Here is an 18,448-nt window from a genome sequence, read left to right on the forward strand (position 1 = left end):
AAGAAAATTGAGATTTTAAGGAAGAACTTAAGATAATGATTTGAAAGAAAAGAAAAAGAACAAAATAATAATAGATTAATGATTAATTACAGATGAAAAAAATTACACAAAATTTTAGAAAATTTTTTCGGAAAATTTTGAAAAAAACTTAAGAGTTCGATGATATCCAAAACAGACAAAATTTGGCAATCGTTCTTTAAAATTGAAATAAAAATGGCTATCCTTTTCTATGCCCTCCTCTGATTTTCCGCAATGTTATCGAATCATTATCGTTGCTGAAGAGTGACAATTTTATCAATGCTTTGGAAATGCGTTGGCGAGGTTTTCGGAGGATAATTGAGGGTGCTTCCAAAAGGAAGAGAAACGGCCCGATTGTCGTTGGAGTGGATTACTGCCGCGGTCTTGACGGCAAATTGAGAAAAATATTGGTTGAGATAAACACTGATGGGGTCGAGAAAGGATGGGATGGAGAGGTGGTCTGGTTGAAGAAGAAACAGATGCATCTTAGAAAATGCATTTTAAAGAGGGAATATAATTTGATTTCTTCCTACTGTTATGTTTAAATATTGTATTATTAAGAAATTGCTATTACATATATAAAGTTTTATTTATATTTCCATTAAAATTTATGTTAATTTGTTATATATAATTTAAATTAAAATGTATATTCTTTGTTGATTTCTAATTTTTTATTTATTTTTTGAAAATTAAATGCAACAAAAATTTTATAGGGAGAGATAGAGAGAAAATTTTTAAATAAAAACACCATTTCAGTGAAAGTTAGGAAGATTTATAACAAATCAATCTTGATATATTTTATTATTTTACTGTTATTATAAACTGTTATTACTGTTTAATAAAATTTGACTTTGAATTTAAATAACTTGAGAAATGTATCGTAAATGTGTCGTCAATTTTTCTCAATTTTCTTAAAAGAAAATCTTGTATGAAAAAGATTTTATTTATTTTTTACGACAAATCACTATTTCGTGATTTATTTCGACTGCATTCTATACATTGTACATCCTCTGATTCTATTCGTACTCTATTATTAAATTTAATACAATTTAATTTATAATATAACAATTGAAGAGGGAAAACATTCTGAGGGAGATCCTTGAATACTCGGTGGTTATTTAATTCACGAGATCGACAGAAAGCAACTCGATTCTGTAAAAGGCAAAGTCCTCTGCGAGTAATAGAGAGGTAATCTTCGTTTGATGCGTTCAGAGGCACGATCCTAAGTGCATTCCTTTATTAGAGGTTTACGTGGAGCAAGAGCAGTTTACTTAAGTACGCGACCACGAGCGAACGAGCGAAACTCACCATCTGCGACCTCCCTCCCCCATCATCCCCTTTTCGTTCCTGTATGGAGGTTGGTCCGTTTTGCACTTTGAATGCCAGCAGCTAAGTGCAATCCACTTTGAGGCTACCGTGTATAAATGGGTTTTCTCGTCGTCGCGGTGACCTTTCTGGCGCGTCTGCTTTCGCATTTTCATGTGAGTCTCGCGAGAATTCGAGGAGACTTTCGGGAAATTCGATCGTCGTGAGAACATGTAAAATTTGAAAAATTGCGGAAGCTGTGTAACCACATGTGCGACTTTTATCCGCTTAAAAGTAATATATTTCGTCGCTTCGTAAAATATATGATAAAATTGTATAAAATCACAAACTAAACTAATTTAGTCAAGTGACTTTTTTCCTCAATATTATTATTTGGTTTGACGTAGAATTAAATTTTTCAGCCTTCTAAAAGGATCCCGGTGATTTTGCACGATTTGGGATTTGTTTAAATTTTTATGACAGATGCACTTTTGGAAAGGAAGACTCTAAATATATCATTAAAGCCAAAAGGGACTTTCTCTGGGATTTCGTTACTAATACGTCCATTAAGAGGTGCAAAAGTAAAGGAGGACGCTGTGCAATTTGAAATATTGCGATCTAATGATTGCACCAATTTACTTTGAAAGATTTTCGCCTTTCAGTTACATCCGATACGATTCCGCTCTTCCTCTCGCAAGATCTTTTCGACCACTCGCGTCTTGAAAATTTTGCGTGTCTCAAATCGTAGATTTCCCGTTTTCCAGATTTCTGCCACCTGGAATTCCTTTCAAATTCTCGCGTTCTGCTACTTTCTAAAAATTCTAAAATCTAGAAAATCTTTTTTGCATTCTCATCCTTCTTCCTTGCATTTTCATCCTCGTAATAAGTTTTAATTTTGTTCTGCGGTTATTAAATTCTTATATTTTATTGTCGCAAGGTCTCTGTCTGATTAACCTGATCTTTTGAAAGGAACGTTTGAACTTTTAAACATATGTAAATACTTTTTGAAACCGGCAAAGAAGACATAGGAAACGGGGAAAACACAAGACAGCAGAAAGATCGGTGGATTATGATTGAAACATATTTTACAGCGATACGGAGGAGTCTAGCTTTTAATATTCTGGCCGCACTCCTACGTTCTCGTTCCACTTTTAGTTTGCATATTCTCGTGGATCGACGCTGGAAGCTCTAAACGACGTCAAATATAATTCCCCTCTCTCTCTTTCTCTCTCTCTCTCTCTCATTCGATTCCGTGAGGAAGTAAGTAATGATCCTATGTGTAAGGATATCCCAAGAAATATATCTTAGAGTCCCGGATGAATTTAAAGTTGATTTTTCTCAACTGACATTTACTTCTAAAATTGAGATCCTTTAAAAATTCTTAAGTATATAAAAGGAATAATTGTTGATGTCAATTTTTAAAGAGTGTTTTCAAATTTTTAGCCTGGAGTGTGTATAGAGAAGCGAAAATATTTTAAAGAATAAATTTTCCCAAAAATATCTTGAGGGGCAAAGCTACGTTTTTAGAAACTATATGTTTCAGCAACATGAGACTTAAAACTAAAGAATGTTGAGAGATGAAAGTCGAGTATCATAAATTTAGATTGTAGACACGAGTATGGAATATAGTAAGACGTTCTTCACTTAAGCTCTTCGACGATAGTTGCATGCGTAGGTTCTTGGTATATTGGATGACACAAATTCACCGGAAACTCTCCCGGTTGCCGTCGTAAGTTGATTTGACGCAACGCTAACCGCATCTCGTGGTAGTCACGGCGTTGTGCGAGCCGGAGTGACAAAGTGACGCAAATTCGTGCTGTCGTATTGCCACGGAAACGTGCCGCCGTCAAGCACAATGGCGTGTTTTGAGAGCCCGCAGGTTACGATGCGATGGATATGTCGTTAATAATTGCAAAAGCATCTTCCGCGAAAACTCAGACAAGCACGGAAATTCCTTTCTCACAAAATTGTGTCTGGGATACATCGTTGTGTTCTAAGTAGTTTGCATAAAACGATACACGTTTGATTACAGAAAGAAACGGGAAAGAAACGGAAAAAAAGTTAGAACAAAATAAAACGGAAAAAACTTTATGAAAATTATATATAGAAGTGTCTAAGGAGTTAAGAAAAAGAAAGTTCGAAGGATTTTACATTAAAATAGAAATAAGATGAATTAAAATTTTACTTATTTCTACTTATTTATAGATTGCTCTTTTACTTCAAAAGTGACACAAATTCAAAACATTAATCTTTCAGATAAAGGACAAAAAAATATTTTTTAGCTTGATAGAAAATTATTGTCTAATCATACATTTCGGCAAAGATATATTTCTAACATAATCAATATGATTTTTGTTATTTTTATTTCACAATCTTTAGAAAACTATCCTTAAAGAACCACTCTGAATTACGACGATTTTGATGATTCTTTTTTAAAAATTACTCTTTGAGTTGTAATGTTTCGACTATTTTTTTATGAAGTAAAGTTCATTCATTCTTGGTAAGATTGATAGAGATATTTACGTCACTCATTCATGATAAAAATTTGATACTTCCATTTCTTGAGTTGTGTCATTTTTTAAGTAAAGAAGCCATATATCGTATATACGACTTTTATAATTTATATTCTTCTCATTGTTCCATCTCTTATATTTTTATTGTATTCGAGTCATGAAATTTATCAATCGTCGCAATCATAAAGTAAGCTTACAGAAAGATTTATGATTCGCAAATACATAATTGACTTGCAATCTCCATACCCGTTGCGGAAGCTGCATCTGCGTGGTGAAGGACCGTGTTGCTGCAGTTGCAGCAGTTGCTGCTGCTGCTGCTGCTGCTGCTGCTGCTGCTGCTGCTGCTGCTGCTGCTGCTGCTGCTGCTGCTGATGCTGGTGGTGTTGGGTTGTCAATTTGGATGAGGTTTGATTGCCGGAGCTGCCGGTCATCCCCTCGAGACCCCTCGACAACTTGAGCATCTCCGCGCCGAAGGCATGAAGGGCGGACATGGCCGAAGGTGGTGGCTCGCTCTCCTGCAGCCAGAGTTCGTGGGTGTCGAGGGTGGTCAGCTCGGTGTCGGTCGACGTGCCGGAGGTGTGTTGTGGTGTACCGCCGCTGCCACCCGAACTCTTGTTCAAGAGGTATCTCTTCCAGGTGCCTCGTCGCTCGAGCCCTGCGCGAATTATCGGAGAACCGGAGGTTTTAGCGATTAATCAGAGTTTTCTTTCGATCGGAGAAGGAAGGATGATTCCGGTGATCTTCTATTTTATCCGTGAATGAAGGGGATTTGTTTTTTTTATATTGGGATTTTTTAGCGACTGATGATTGGAGAGCATCGGGGAAAATGCAGGATTTACTCTTCGTTCAGGAAGGGAGACGGTCTTTTGTTGAAAAACGGGAGATTTCAGTCAATTTAACGATTGAAGATTAAAGATTGAAGATTGAAGATTGAATTTGTCTTTTTTTTCACCGATTTGATGCTTTTTAAAATGAATTAATGCGAGAGCTCTTTTTACAAGGAGATACTCAACCGCTCCTTGTAAAGATACTTTGCAAGAACTTCTGTATTATACTCTGAAATTTCTGAATTATAGACAACATTAAAAATGAATAGGTATTGATTGATTGAAAGTAGGAATTTTACAAATATATATAAAAATTGCTAATCTTTAAACAATTTATTTAATTCATTATTCTTTAGTAAAGCAATAATATAATTTATTGTAAATAAGTTTCATTCTTTCTCGAATTTTCTCTCTCTAATTTATATTGATAAGAATTGTGACAACATTTTAACAATATTTTTGTTGTTTCTCTTATATGTTGTTTCTCTTCTTTGAAATTAACGGAATATTTATAGTCTATCGACAAGAATTGTGTTTGTAATGAGGTACTCAAAGGATTTCTGTGTCATCTCCTGCAATCTTTCAATCCTGCGGAATATTAAGTGCCCGTGAATGAGGCTCGCGCGTAACGGGGTATCGATTAATTTTCATATCGCCGAGCAACCGGACGGGGGCCTTCTTAGCATACCGTGCCGCATCCGAGATCTTTGCATAATGGCCGGCATTTGCATATCTTCGTCGTGGACGTCGACATGCTTCCGTGCTTGACGTGCCGGCGAAATTTCTTGTCGTAGAGTGCTTCTAGACAGAAGCCTGGCCTAGTCCCCCGTGCCATCGATTTCCCGGGATCGATTCTACGCGAAAAAACGAACCGCGTTGACATCATTAATCATACGACCGTCGCCCACTAGGCATCCTTCATGTTGCGTGACGAATTATTTATACAGTAATGGCGAATTGCACACGCTAGAGATCCGCGATACTGGATAACAAATTCTAATTGGTTAATTCGTGAACAATTAAGGAAGTGCAAATGCTTTGCTTTATCTAAAAGAAAAAAAAAGAAAAAAAGAAGTTACAGATAATTATCTGGAAAACATGTAAAAGTTTAAGAAATCAAATTTCTCATAATCTACTTATACACTTCGTTTACATTTTTTTAATTCTACGATATGTATGAGGCGTTCGGCGACTCTCATTTCCCTCAAAGTTGGTCAAAAACTTCATTAAGAATGCATTTTAAAATGCAATAATTGTGCAACGCGGCGTGTAAAATAGCGTGATGAATTCCGGCATGAAGTTGGTATGCAAATTCCATTTGAGGCAGTAATCGGAGGGTTGTCCAGGTAAAATCAAAGCGACAATAGACGATGTGGCTTCCAGCGAAACTTTCTGTCGCGAAAGAGAAAGAGGGACGTTGAAGGTTATCTCCCTCGGGAACGCTTTGTCTGAGGGGAATGAATTCACGCCAGCGGTCTCGAAAAACGTTTATGAGACGCCTGCAGACGCGATATCCTTTGTAATCCTCGGAAGCCGACCGATAAATCGGAATAAATAATTTTTATCAGGTGGGAAGTCTTAGTTTCCTTCACCCGACGGCCTCGTTCGTTTTCGAATAAAATGTATCCTCGGGGAAAAAAACGGTATATTGTTATGCAGAAGAAAAAATTGGTGAAAGGGATATATTGCCGTATTGTATTATATTCTGTATTTTTTTTATTATTTTAATTTATTTTTTAATAATTTATATTGCTTTATTTATTTTTATGATTTTCTTTTAAGATAAAATTTTTTTGCTAAAAATAGAAAATTGATAAGAATAAGGTAACATTTGAAATAATAATAATTGTTTTATTTTCTCCGCTGGCAAATTGATGGGAAGAAAGCATGAAGTTGCAGGAGTGGTCCATGAAATAATAAAAGTGTAGAAGAAAGAAAAATACTTTTTAACCACTTGTTAAATTTTATAACGATTCTAAAAGTGCTTCTATTATAGAAATTTGTTTAGGCAAGCTTGATCGTACTTTTTAATCTTAAAAATTCGAGTTGGAAAACACTTGAAGAATTTTTATTCTATGAATCTTTAATTAAATAAATTCTTTTTATATATTAATTAGAACAATTAAATTAAATTAAATATTTATTCTAAATGCTCTGTTGTATTGTATAAATATACACACATTTAAAAATAAATTTTAAAGTTTAGTTTAAGTTTAATTTATATATTTCTACAATAACATTACAGTGAAATGGACTCAAATATAGGGAAAAAGTAATTTATACCAAGATATATTCGATTATTTTGATTCCTAGAGAGATAATAATTGATATTAAGATTTCGGAAATTAATGTGAGAACAAGTTTATAGTGCACAGTACACCAACCTGTCATGGATGAACCTTGAGAGGCACCTTGAGGTGCTCCTAACCACCCTGATGACCAACCTGCTCCAGTTCCTCCGATATTTTGTTGCTGTTCCGCCAATAATCTTACTGTCAACGCATACGTTAACAACATCACTACTAGCGGGATATAGAAGCAGATTATACTGCCAATTAATTTATAGAGGGGATCGGGAATCTGGCAGGCTCCGTCCACCAATACCGAATCATCTTCCTGAAACAGAATGAGAAAATGAGGGATCTGTTAATTATTGTTCGATATTAACTCGTGTGAATATTCAAGTGTGCCAGACGCGTGGCGATGCTATTAAATTAATAACAAATTATTATCAATTAATTATCACGTAATTAAAATTTATGAACCTATATTCATTTAAATACCATAACCTTCTAAATACCGTGCTGTAACACATCATTTTATTGATAAAATATATAAAAGAATTAATGGTTTATTCAATTTAATATTACAAAGTTCTCTCAGTGAAAGATGATGAACTTTTTATTATAATTTATTTAACAGTTTAAATTATTAATAAATAAGATGGTTAAGTATAAAACTTGTTTGTTCAAAAAGAATTGTAATTACAGTTATATATGTATTTATAAAATAAATATAAGCTTTGACTGATTATCTTAAATTTAAAAAAATATAAAATATAAAACTAAGATTGAAAGGAAAATAGAAAATTGGAAAAAGAAATTAATTAATATATTATACATAATATTAATTTAAATTATAATATGTCAATGATAAACATGAAAGATATAAAAAGTATAATAAGTTATTACGAGATTATTAATATTGAATGTGAGACATAAGTCAATAAGTTTGAAATTTAACACGTTTTTTTTTTTTCATGTGTTCCAGGACTCCGGAGCAATGTCCTAGTGTAGTGTCTCTCTTAGCGGAGAGCTATAATCCTCATGTAAGGTATGGCGCAGCGATGGCCTTAGGTATTGCTTGCGCGGGTACCGGCTTGAAGGAAGCTATCGCTCTGTTGGATCCAATGACTAATGATCCTGTGAATTTCGTCAGGCAAGGCGCACTGATCGCTTCTGCCATGATTCTGATCCAGCAGACGGAATCCACGTGTGCCCGCGTTAAAGATTTTAGAGCATTATATGCTAAAGTTGTTGTGGATAAACACGAGGATGTGATGGCTAAGTTTGGAGCAATTTTGGCGCAAGGGATCATCGATGCCGGTAAGTTTCTCTAGAGTTTCTTGCATGTGACACTCACAGAATCTGTGATTTCAATTTTAATTATATAAATATTCCACAACAAATTTGAAATTATTATTTCTTTCCTGAGCATAAAAACTGTGAACCATTGGATTCCCTGTATTTTATTAATTTTATTATTGCAACGCAGGGATCAACTTTATTCATGGACTTTAATAAATCGTCGAATTATAGATTCTGATTCATAGAAAACAAAATTTTAGCAGTATGAAATTTATTTTTTGAACTTTTCCTGTATTTATACAGGACATGTGCTTTTGAATTCCTTAATTTTTAGGACTTAGAATTTTCATCACTTCATCCGTCATTAAACTTACATTCTTACTAATTTTGAAGCATTTAATTTTTTATCTTTAACACAAGGTCTTATTATTCTAAATTTCTTGAAGCCCTAAAAATTTCGCGAATATTAGAACGAGAAATAAAGTCAATGAGAAGATCAATTGTGAAATATTACGCGAGGACTTTCGCTTTTTCTTAGGTGGTCGTAATGTAACCGTATCTCTACAATCGCGTACGGGGCACACGAACATGTTGGCGGTGGTCGGTGCCCTGGTATTCACTCAGTATTGGTACTGGTTTCCACTTGCGCATTGCTTGGCTCTGGCTTTCACGCCCACGTGTCTGATCGCCTTGAACGCTCAGCTAAAGATGCCTAAATTGGAGATCAAATCAAACGCTAGGCCAAGCATATATGCTTATCCTGCGCCTCTTGAAGAGAAAAAGAGAGAGGAACGAGAGAAAGTCACCACCGCTGTCCTTAGTATTGCGGCTCGTGCCAGGAGACGCGAGACTGAAAGAAAAGCCAGAGATTCTCATGAGAAGATGGAAGTGGTAAGTAATTAAAGGAAATGTCTGGACATTTCAGGAAGAATGTTCTCTTGTAATTTTGTCTAAATCAAAATTAATGAAAAAAAAAAATGGCGGGAATAATTATGAGACTGATATAAGCGTTTTTTTAAGCGTAATTATTATATGTACTTTAACGAGATATCTTGAACTCTTACGTTTTGAAATTTTTACACGCAGAAATTTTTGATATTTTCAATTCTTTAAATTTTCGAATGTTTAACTCATCGAATTTATGAATCATATATATCTTTTTATTATTAAACTCTCGTTTATAAATGGATTGATTCGAATTTTATATATATTTTTGTGTATTTTTTTTTGTTTTGTGCATTTGTTTACGTTGTATAGTATATATTCAGTAAACGAGAATAAAATCTTTTTTTAATTAAAGATTTATGCGTTTCTCTTATCAAAGAAAGAATCAGATTGGTGGTAAAAATATTAATAATCTATAAAGTTTTCTCTGACTTAGGATATTAATACGTGATGATATATATTATAAATTTATGACGAATAAAAGAGTACGCTAATAAATTTCAGCACTCGGCCACATAAGAGAAAACGAACTAAATAAAAATTGTAGGATCCGCCTTCGGAGACGAAGGAGCTTCAAGAGGTAAAGGAAGCTGCATCGTCTTCGAAAGAAAAGGATGAGAAGAAGAAGGATGAGAAAGAGGCTAAGGAAACCAAGGAGAAGCCCGAGAAAAAGGTAGTGAAAGACGGCGATGAAAAGGAGAAGAAGGAGCCCGAGCCGAGTTTCGAAGTCCTCCAGAATCCTGCGCGAGTTCTACGTCAGCAATTGAAGGTCATTCAGTTGGTCGAGGGTAGCCATTACACTCCCGTTAAAGATATTCAGATCGGTGGCATTGTCATGGTTAAGCACATGCAGACGGACACCGAGGAAGAACTCGTCGAGCCTGTCGCTGGTGAGTGATTGATCCTTTATTTTCTGCTCAAAACTTTCAGAAATCGATTGTAAAGAAAAGGTAATTTTAATTTATATTTTACGTACAATAAGAATAATTGAATCGAAAATTTCACGAGAGTGAAACAACAATTTTTGAACTATATAATTCTATTCATATGATTATTAAAGATTGAGAGTCTTTGAAATTGTTACTGTTAATTATTTAATAATATTTTATAGTAGGTATAGTCGAAATATTTATTAATTTTTTGATAATACTTTTGAGGCTTTCGCGGGTATTTTCTTCAGAGATGTCAAAGAGTTTGCGGATTATCGTCGTGATCTATTGTTAATGCTAACGTTTCGTCAACCTTGCCGTTTATTTTATTAGAGCGAGGAGCGCCTTGATATAAATATTTATATATTAATTATCAGATTTCAAAACTAAAGAAAGAAAGTTTAATTATTAAACTTTATTTATCTTTTATTCAAATGTTCTTAATTAATTTAAGAGATTTTGCGTCTACAAGAATGATCTATAATATGTTTTTAATAATGTTCAGATTTTCAGATAGAAAAGATAAATTTTACACAAATAAAGTTATACATTTTTATTTACACAAATGAAATTATATACTCATGTAAATGAACGGGCCAGGATTTTCGTTTATATTTTGAAGTATTGAGTACGTGCTTGTAGGGTGTGCGCTTGAGCACTTCCGGTTTGTTTCAGCCTTTGGACCGAAGCCGGAGGAAGAGAAGGAAGCTGAGCCACCCGAGCCCTTTGAGTATACTGAAGATTGAACGCCGGAAATATGCGTCAGCCTGTCGTCCTGTCATCCATTATTCGCCATCGCGATGGCATTGCAATACGCTCGTCGTCACTTTTTATTAATGTTCTCGCGTTTCTTTTTTATATTTGGTTTCCTTTTGTGTGTCTATTTAATTAGCGGAATACTCTGCCAGCTGCAATAAAGCCGTTGCATCTCATGTTATTAGTTTCCTACCTTATAACTCTTTAATTAGGTTCCTAAGCAGAATCAAGAAGATTAATGAACGGCTCGTCTATTTAATTATTTACGAAGCTATGAATAGAAATTTGTAGAATGAATGATGCAAAATGTATTTAATTTTTTTTTAATTCTAGAAATTAATTTTTATTAGCAAAAATAAAAAGAGGAAGAAAATGATGAAAATAATTCACATATTACTGCGCATTGATTGTAAATAAATTGATAAATTCTTTTCTTGAGTTTTGTTATTTTATACATTATATATTAATGAGTTACATTTTAGAGAAATGTAGAGAATGAATCAATGTAAATCATTTCTATATTTTCGAACTAACAATTAATGTTTAATTTTTATAAGTCCCAATTTTTTTCTATCAACAAAACTGTAATAAAATATTATTACATCAAAGGGATTGTTTCATAATTCACTATGCTTAATTAAGCAAAGAATCAACAGTATATTAAATAAATTACGATTTTTATTATTTACAGATTTTTACAGAAAGGATAAGATATTAATGAAATAATGTATGTATTTGTTTGTTTTATTCGCAGGAAAAGATGAAAATCAATTTTTATTAATCACTTTTACTGTTTTCGCAATTTCGCTGAAATTACTCTTATAGGGCGTAGTGCCAGTAAATAAATGGATTGTCAGCACTCCTCTGTGACAACTCCTCGTTATTTCCTGTAAATCATTTATTAATAATTTAGATTTGCGGAGACGATCGTCGAGTCTCATCCTTATACGTCTGCTCGAGCACATTATTTTGAAAGTTAGCACGGAGCTTCCGCGAGACAATACATTCCATAATTCATTGTGCTCATCGTTAAAGTTTGACGCGGAGCTTACGGGTCACCCCGTAGACATGAATCTTCCTTGAAATACGCTTCCGCTTTCAGTCCCTGTCGCCCATAATGGTCAGCTCGTGTTCTGCTTCTCCGGCTGTCGCATTCGCCTTGATCGAGCGTGGGTCATAACGTCCATCGGATGACTGTAAGGGGGGAAGCAAGAGGAAAGAAGATGAGGAGGTGGACATCCTCTGGTTGCAGGATTGCAGCCCACGCACGTGTATATCCACCACACGTGTTCCCGGAAGGTGCGAATTCCGTTCGACGTCAGTCGATAACACTCGACGTGAGGTCTCGTGAGAATCGAGAGTGGCTCGTTGGAAGCGATGTGTCGTCACGTCCTTTAATTTTCCACGTTGGTTTTTCAAAGTAAGAAGGAAGCTTTGGGAAATCGAGAACTCAAGAATTTGCTATTTGCGTTACAAATCGATGAGAACATCGTTCTAGAGAAAATCCTGGTTTGAGAAGTAAAAAAATCTTACGAAAATTTCTAAATTACAAAATAAAAATGGGAAGATTTTAGATTTTTAATATCATTCGCTTCAAAATCGATGATTGAAAAAAATTATGTTTCTTAGAAAAGGGGAATAATAACTATTTTTCGATTTGACGAAAAATTATTGACTCAATTAAAAATATTATTGGCGAAAAGAATATGTTCTTAAAAGAAAGAATGTATTCTTGTGTTTTTAATATCATTTTGATCATTGTCGTTTTACAACCCTTAACTCTCCTTTCAATCTGAGTCTCTCTCGAAACAAGCGAATTTCAAATTTCTCCGAAGAGAGCGGAATTCCTAAAAAATATTTTGTTAAAAACTATTTGATAATGTTGAAAAACCGCTGAATTTTTCCACATTTTGAAAGTCTAGGACGGTAAAAAAAAAACAGGTTGCAGATGGAGAGTTAAAAAAATCGCCCTTTTTTAGTTGTGACAATTTCAATAACTTTTTAATGAAAATGAATTTCATTTTTAATTATTAATAGAGTAATGTTTACTTAATTCATTCATGATAATAATTCGAAAATCATATTTTTTAGTTGTGTTACAATTGACGTAAGGAAATGATGTGTCAAAAATCAGTGGATCTAAAAACTTGTGACATCAAAGTCTGCAAAAATAAAAAAGTTCTATCAATTTCACAAACTTCAAAATTTTGACGTCCAATTTTACGGAAATTCTAAAATTCATACTGATAGAAATTCATACTGATAAAAATGTCCAGATTGAAAAAATCAAGGTATTCAGAATATGAAAATTTGTATACTGAATTGTACACTTTTTTTTATCTATTCGATCTTTCTAATCTGGCTATTGATTATTTTAGATCTAGAGGTTAACGTGTTTAAAATAAATGAATTTACATAATGTAAAGGAATACACGTGAATACAATTGGATGGTATATTTTTGTCACCTCACGGCGTCGGATACAAATTTCACTCCGGGTGTTGGATGGAATTTTGAATGAGTATATGGCGGCCGCAAAATTTGGATCAATACCCAAGTAAGGCATGAAACGCGCTAGTAAATGGTGTTGTAAAGTTGCTGAAACTCGCCCGACAAACTCGTCGATGCGGCAGTGCTTATCGTCTCGTCTGGTCTCGTCTCTCTCTCTCGCGTCGTGAAACGAAAGTAGTTTGCACATTTGCAAGAGCAGTTTGCAAGCCGAGGCAGCTTCTACGACGATGAACACGCTCGAGGTAAGAAAATAACCTGTTAGACGTGTACACATTACATCCATCCTCGGAAAACCCATAACGTTGGCATTTTCCACCGGAATTTGCAGTCATGTTTTCATTCGCGAAAATTAAAGGCGACATGTATAATTACTTTGTTGTCGCGCGCAGCTAGTTGAATCTCCTCCCCACATCCCGGTGTACTATATTATTTTTTACTTTACTTAAACACTCTTGACGTAAATAGAAAATGTGTAAAAACAAAAAGAATATGTAATGGCGATTTAAAAATAGATTAAAAATAAAACAAAAGGTGTAAAAAGGGATCTACTTTTGCCTAAAAAGGCAATAAGTAAAAGAAATAGTGTTGGATGTGATGAAATTTTTAAAAAGTTCAAATAACATTTGGGGAATATTTGGAAAATTGAACACAAACATGTTGTATTTATCCAAATTTTGATATTCTTGCTTAATTTTTGAGATGTTTCCTAAACGCAACGAATTTTTTAATAACTTTATCGTATTCAGAAGGTAAAACTATACAAAAAATACTATTCCTTTTGCTTACACCCTTTTAGGTAGAAATTGGTCTCATTTTAACATACTTTTTTGATATATTGAGCTATAAAATAATTATTTCAAATTAAACTATAAAAAAAAATAGCAGGTCATTCTTTAAAATGTTCATTGCACATTCGCTGCGTGTATTATTTAGCAATGATGAAGGCTCGGTATTTGGGCTGTGACATTTAACGCGATTTTCGGGGACGGTTGTGGTATAAAGCCGCATTGAAACGACAGCCGGTTGAAGGGTTAGTCGGGAATTTACGAGAGAGCGCGTATGCCAAAACGGCGGACAACTGTTTCATAATATAGCGTCGCTTCATCTCATACCGTTAATTTCACTCACAAACGAGAGAATATAGAATATCATGGCGCGGCGGTCCTCCTCCTTTCCGGACACGGGGACGTTGCCGATGAAAAACGGCGACGCGATGTATAGTCCCGTATAAATCCATCCTACTCCTATCCTGCATCGAGAATGATCGATGAGCGACGTTTCCCGCAAGCAACGATAAACTTTCGGCTATCGAGATTCGCGTCTGCCACCTGAGAGGGATTTTACGGACGAAACCTCGCAATCTTTTAGTCGTTATGGAAAATTGAGTAGGATGTTCGCGTACAGAAGTATGTGTAGCAAAAAACTATCGCAGTTACATTCTAGCCGTTGTAAGCTGCTCGTGTATTCATATCTCTCTTTCAATGTATAATTTTTTAGAATATGGAGCAAGTAAAAAATTTGCACGGGATAGAATAAAATAAAATATCTCTAAACAGACGGTATTAAAAATATTAGTAATTTCTGTTGTAAAGGTAGATAAAATAAATTCTTTTTACACAAAACTTTATTCACGAGAAAGATAATTTATTCATATATAATTTATTTTTCATTATTAGTAAGAATGAGAAAGAGAACGAGAGAAATAAAATTTGTCTGACCAATGATTATCTTCATCTACTTATTTAATATTCGTGAGAACAAACGAAGAAAGATTTCTTTCTGTAAAGGTAGATAAAATAAATTCTTTTTACACAAAACTTTATTCACGAGAAAGATAATTTATTCATATATCATTTATTTTTAATTATTAGTAAGAATGAGAAAGAGAACGAGAGAAATAAAATTTGTCTGATCAATGATTGTATTCATCTACTTATTTAATATTCGTGAGAACAAACGAAGAAAGATTTCTTTCTGTAAAGGTAGATAAAATAAATTCTTTTTACACAAAACTTATTCACGAGAAAGATAATTTGTTCATATATAATTTATTTTCAATTATTAGTAAGAATGAGAAAGAGAATGAGAGTAGTAAAATTTTTCTGACTAATGATTGCCTTCATCTACTTATTTAATATTCGTGAGAACAAACGAAGAAAGATTTCTTTCTGTTGTAAAGGTAGATAAAATAAATTCTTTTTACACAAAACTTTATTCACGAGAAAGATAATTTGTTCATATATAATTTATTTTTAATTATTAATAAGAATGAGAAAGAGAACGAGAGAAATAAAATTTGTTTGACCAATGATTGTCTTCATTTACTTATTTAATATTCGTGAAAACAAACGAAGAAATATTTCTTTCTGTTGTAAAGGTAGATAAAATAAATTCTTTTTACACAAAACTTTATTCACGAGAAAGATAATTTGTTCATATATAATTTATTTTTAATTATTAATAAGAATGAGAAAGAGAACGAGAGAAATAAAATTTGTTTGACCAATGATTGTCTTCATCTACTTATTTAATATTCGTGAAAACAAACGAAGAAATATTTCTTTCTATTGTAAAGGTAGATAAAATAAATTCTTTTTACACAAAACTTTATTCACGAGAAAGATAATTTGTTCATATATAATTTATTTTCAATTATTAGTAAGAATGAGAAAGAGGACGAGAATAGTAAAATTTGTCTGACCAATGATTGTCTTCATCTACTTATTTAATATTCGTCAGAACAAACGAAGAAAGATTTCTTTCTGTTGTAAAGGTAGATAAAATAAATTCTTTTTACACAGAACTTTATTCACGAGAAAGATAATTTGTTCATATATAATTTATTTTCAATTATTAGTAAGAATGAGAAAGAGAACGAGAGTAGTAAAATTTGTCTGACTAATGATTGCCTTCATCTATTTATTTAATATTCGTGAGAATAAACGGAAGATTTCTTTCTGTTGTAAGGGTAGATAAAATAAATTCTTTTTACACAGAACTTTATTCACGAGAAAGATAATTTGTTCATATATAATTTATTTTCAATTATTAGTAAGAATGAGAAAGAGAACGAGAGTAATAAAATTTGTCTGACTAATGATTGCCTTCATCTACTTATTTAATATTCGTGAGAACAAACGAAGAAAGATTTCTTTCTGTTGTAAAGGTAGATAAAATAAATTCTTTTTACACAAAACTTTATTCACGAGAAAGATAATTTGTTCATATATAATTTATTTTTAATTATTAATAAGAATGAGAAAGAGAACGAGAGAAATAAAATTTGTTTGACCAATGATTGTCTTCATCTACTTATTTAATATTCGTGAGAACAAACGAAGAAATATTTCTTTCTATTGTAAAGGTAGATAAAATAAATTCTTTTTACACAAAACTTTATTCACGAGAAAGATAATTTGTTCATATATAATTTATTTTCAATTATTAGTAAGAATGAGAAAGAGAACGAGAGTAGTAAAATTTGTCTGACCAATGATTATCTTCATCTACTTATTTAATATTCGTGAGAACAAACGAAGAAAGATTTCTTTCTGTAAAGGTAGATAAAATAAATTCTTTTTACACAAAACTTTATTCACGAGAAAGATAATTTGTTCATACATAATTTATTTTCAATTATTAGTAAGAATGAGAAAGAGAACGAGAGTAGTAAATTTGTCTGACTAATGATTGCCTTCATCTACTTTTTTAATATTCGTGAGAACAAACGAAGAAAGATTTCTTTCTGTTGTAAAGGTAGATAAAATAAATTCTTTTTAAACAAAACTTTATTCACGAGAAAGATAATTTGTTCATATATAATTTATTTTCAATTATTAGTAAGAATGAGAAAGAGAACGAGAGTAGTAAAATTTGTCTGACTAATGATTGCCTTCATCTATTTATTTAATATTCGTGAGAATAAACGGAAGATTTCTTTCTGTTGTAAGGGTAGATAAAATAAATTCTTTTTACACAGAACTTTATTCACGAGAAAGATAATTTGTTCATACATAATTTATTTTCAATTATTAGTAAGAATGAGAAAGAGAACGAGAGTAGTAAATTTGTCTGACTAATGATTGCCTTCATCTACTTTTTTAATATTCGTGAGAACAAACGAAGAAAGATTTCTTTCTGTTGTAAAGGTAGATAAAATAAATTCTTTTTAAACAAAACTTTATTCACGAGAAAGATAATTTGTTCATATATAATTTATTTTTAATTATTAGTAAGAATGAGAAAGAGAACGAGAGTAGTAAAATTTGTCTGACCAATGATTGTCTTCACCTACTTATTTAATATTCGTAAGAACAAACGAAGAAAGATTTCTTTCTGTAAAGGTAGATAAAATAAATTCTTTTTAAACAAAACTTTATTCACGAGAAAGATAATTTGTTCATATATAATTTATTTTCAATTATTAGTAAGAATGAGAAAGAGAACGAGAGTAGTAAAATTTGTCTGACTAATGATTGCCTTCATCTATTTATTTAATATTCGTGAGAATAAACGGAAGATTTCTTTCTTTTGTAAGGGTAGATAAAATAAATTCTTTTTACACAGAACTTTATTCACGAGAAAGATAATTTGTTCATATATAATTTATTTTCAATTATTAGTAAGAATGAGAAAGAGAACGAGAGTAGTAAAATTTGTCTGACCAATGATTATCTTCATCTACTTATTTAATATTCGTGAGAACAAACGAAGAAAGATTTCTTTCTGTAAAGGTAGATAAAATAAATTCTTTTTACACAAAACTTTATTCACGAGAAAGATAATTTGTTCATACATAATTTATTTTCAATTATTAGTAAGAATGAGAAAGAGAACGAGAGTAGTAAATTTGTCTGACTAATGATTGCCTTCATCTACTTTTTTAATATTCGTGAGAACAAACGAAGAAAGATTTCTTTCTGTTGTAAAGGTAGATAAAATAAATTCTTTTTAAACAAAACTTTATTCACGAGAAAGATAATTTGTTCATATATAATTTATTTTCAATTATTAGTAAGAATGAGAAAGAGAACGAGAGTAGTAAAATTTGTCTGACTA

At 32.5% G+C, this 18,448-nt stretch overlaps 2 protein-coding genes across 5 annotated transcripts in view; one reads left to right on the forward strand and one right to left on the reverse strand.

Moving 5' to 3' along the window:
* The window catches only part of Rpn2 (Regulatory particle non-ATPase 2), a 53,694-nt gene extending 42,206 nt beyond the window's left edge, over positions 1–11,488 (forward strand). For both annotated transcript variants that reach the window (XM_087415382.1, XM_011054943.2), the window contains exons 11-14: positions 7,934–8,268; positions 8,789–9,141; positions 9,743–10,085; positions 10,800–11,488. In XM_087415382.1, coding sequence (XP_087271508.1) covers positions 7,934–8,268; positions 8,789–9,141; positions 9,743–10,085; positions 10,800–10,870 — 1,102 coding nt within the window. In that variant the 3' untranslated portion in view covers positions 10,871–11,488. The remainder of the gene's footprint in view (positions 1–7,933; positions 8,269–8,788; positions 9,142–9,742; positions 10,086–10,799) is intronic.
* Positions 1–18,448, reverse strand: part of 5-HT2B (5-hydroxytryptamine receptor 2B) — a 68,726-nt gene that overhangs the window by 15,058 nt on the left and 35,220 nt on the right. For all 3 annotated transcript variants that reach the window (XM_087415385.1, XM_087415384.1, XM_087415383.1), the window contains 2 exons: positions 7,048–7,279; positions 4,083–4,491 (listed from right to left, as the gene is read on the reverse strand). In XM_087415385.1, the coding sequence (XP_087271511.1) occupies positions 4,083–4,491; positions 7,048–7,279 (641 nt within the window). The remainder of the gene's footprint in view (positions 1–4,082; positions 4,492–7,047; positions 7,280–18,448) is intronic.

The sequence above is a fragment of the Acromyrmex echinatior genome, chromosome 17, assembly GCF_024713525.1.
Source record: "Acromyrmex echinatior isolate Ae372 chromosome 17, ASM2471352v2, whole genome shotgun sequence".
In the NCBI taxonomy this organism is placed as follows: Eukaryota; Metazoa; Arthropoda; class Insecta; order Hymenoptera; family Formicidae; genus Acromyrmex; species Acromyrmex echinatior.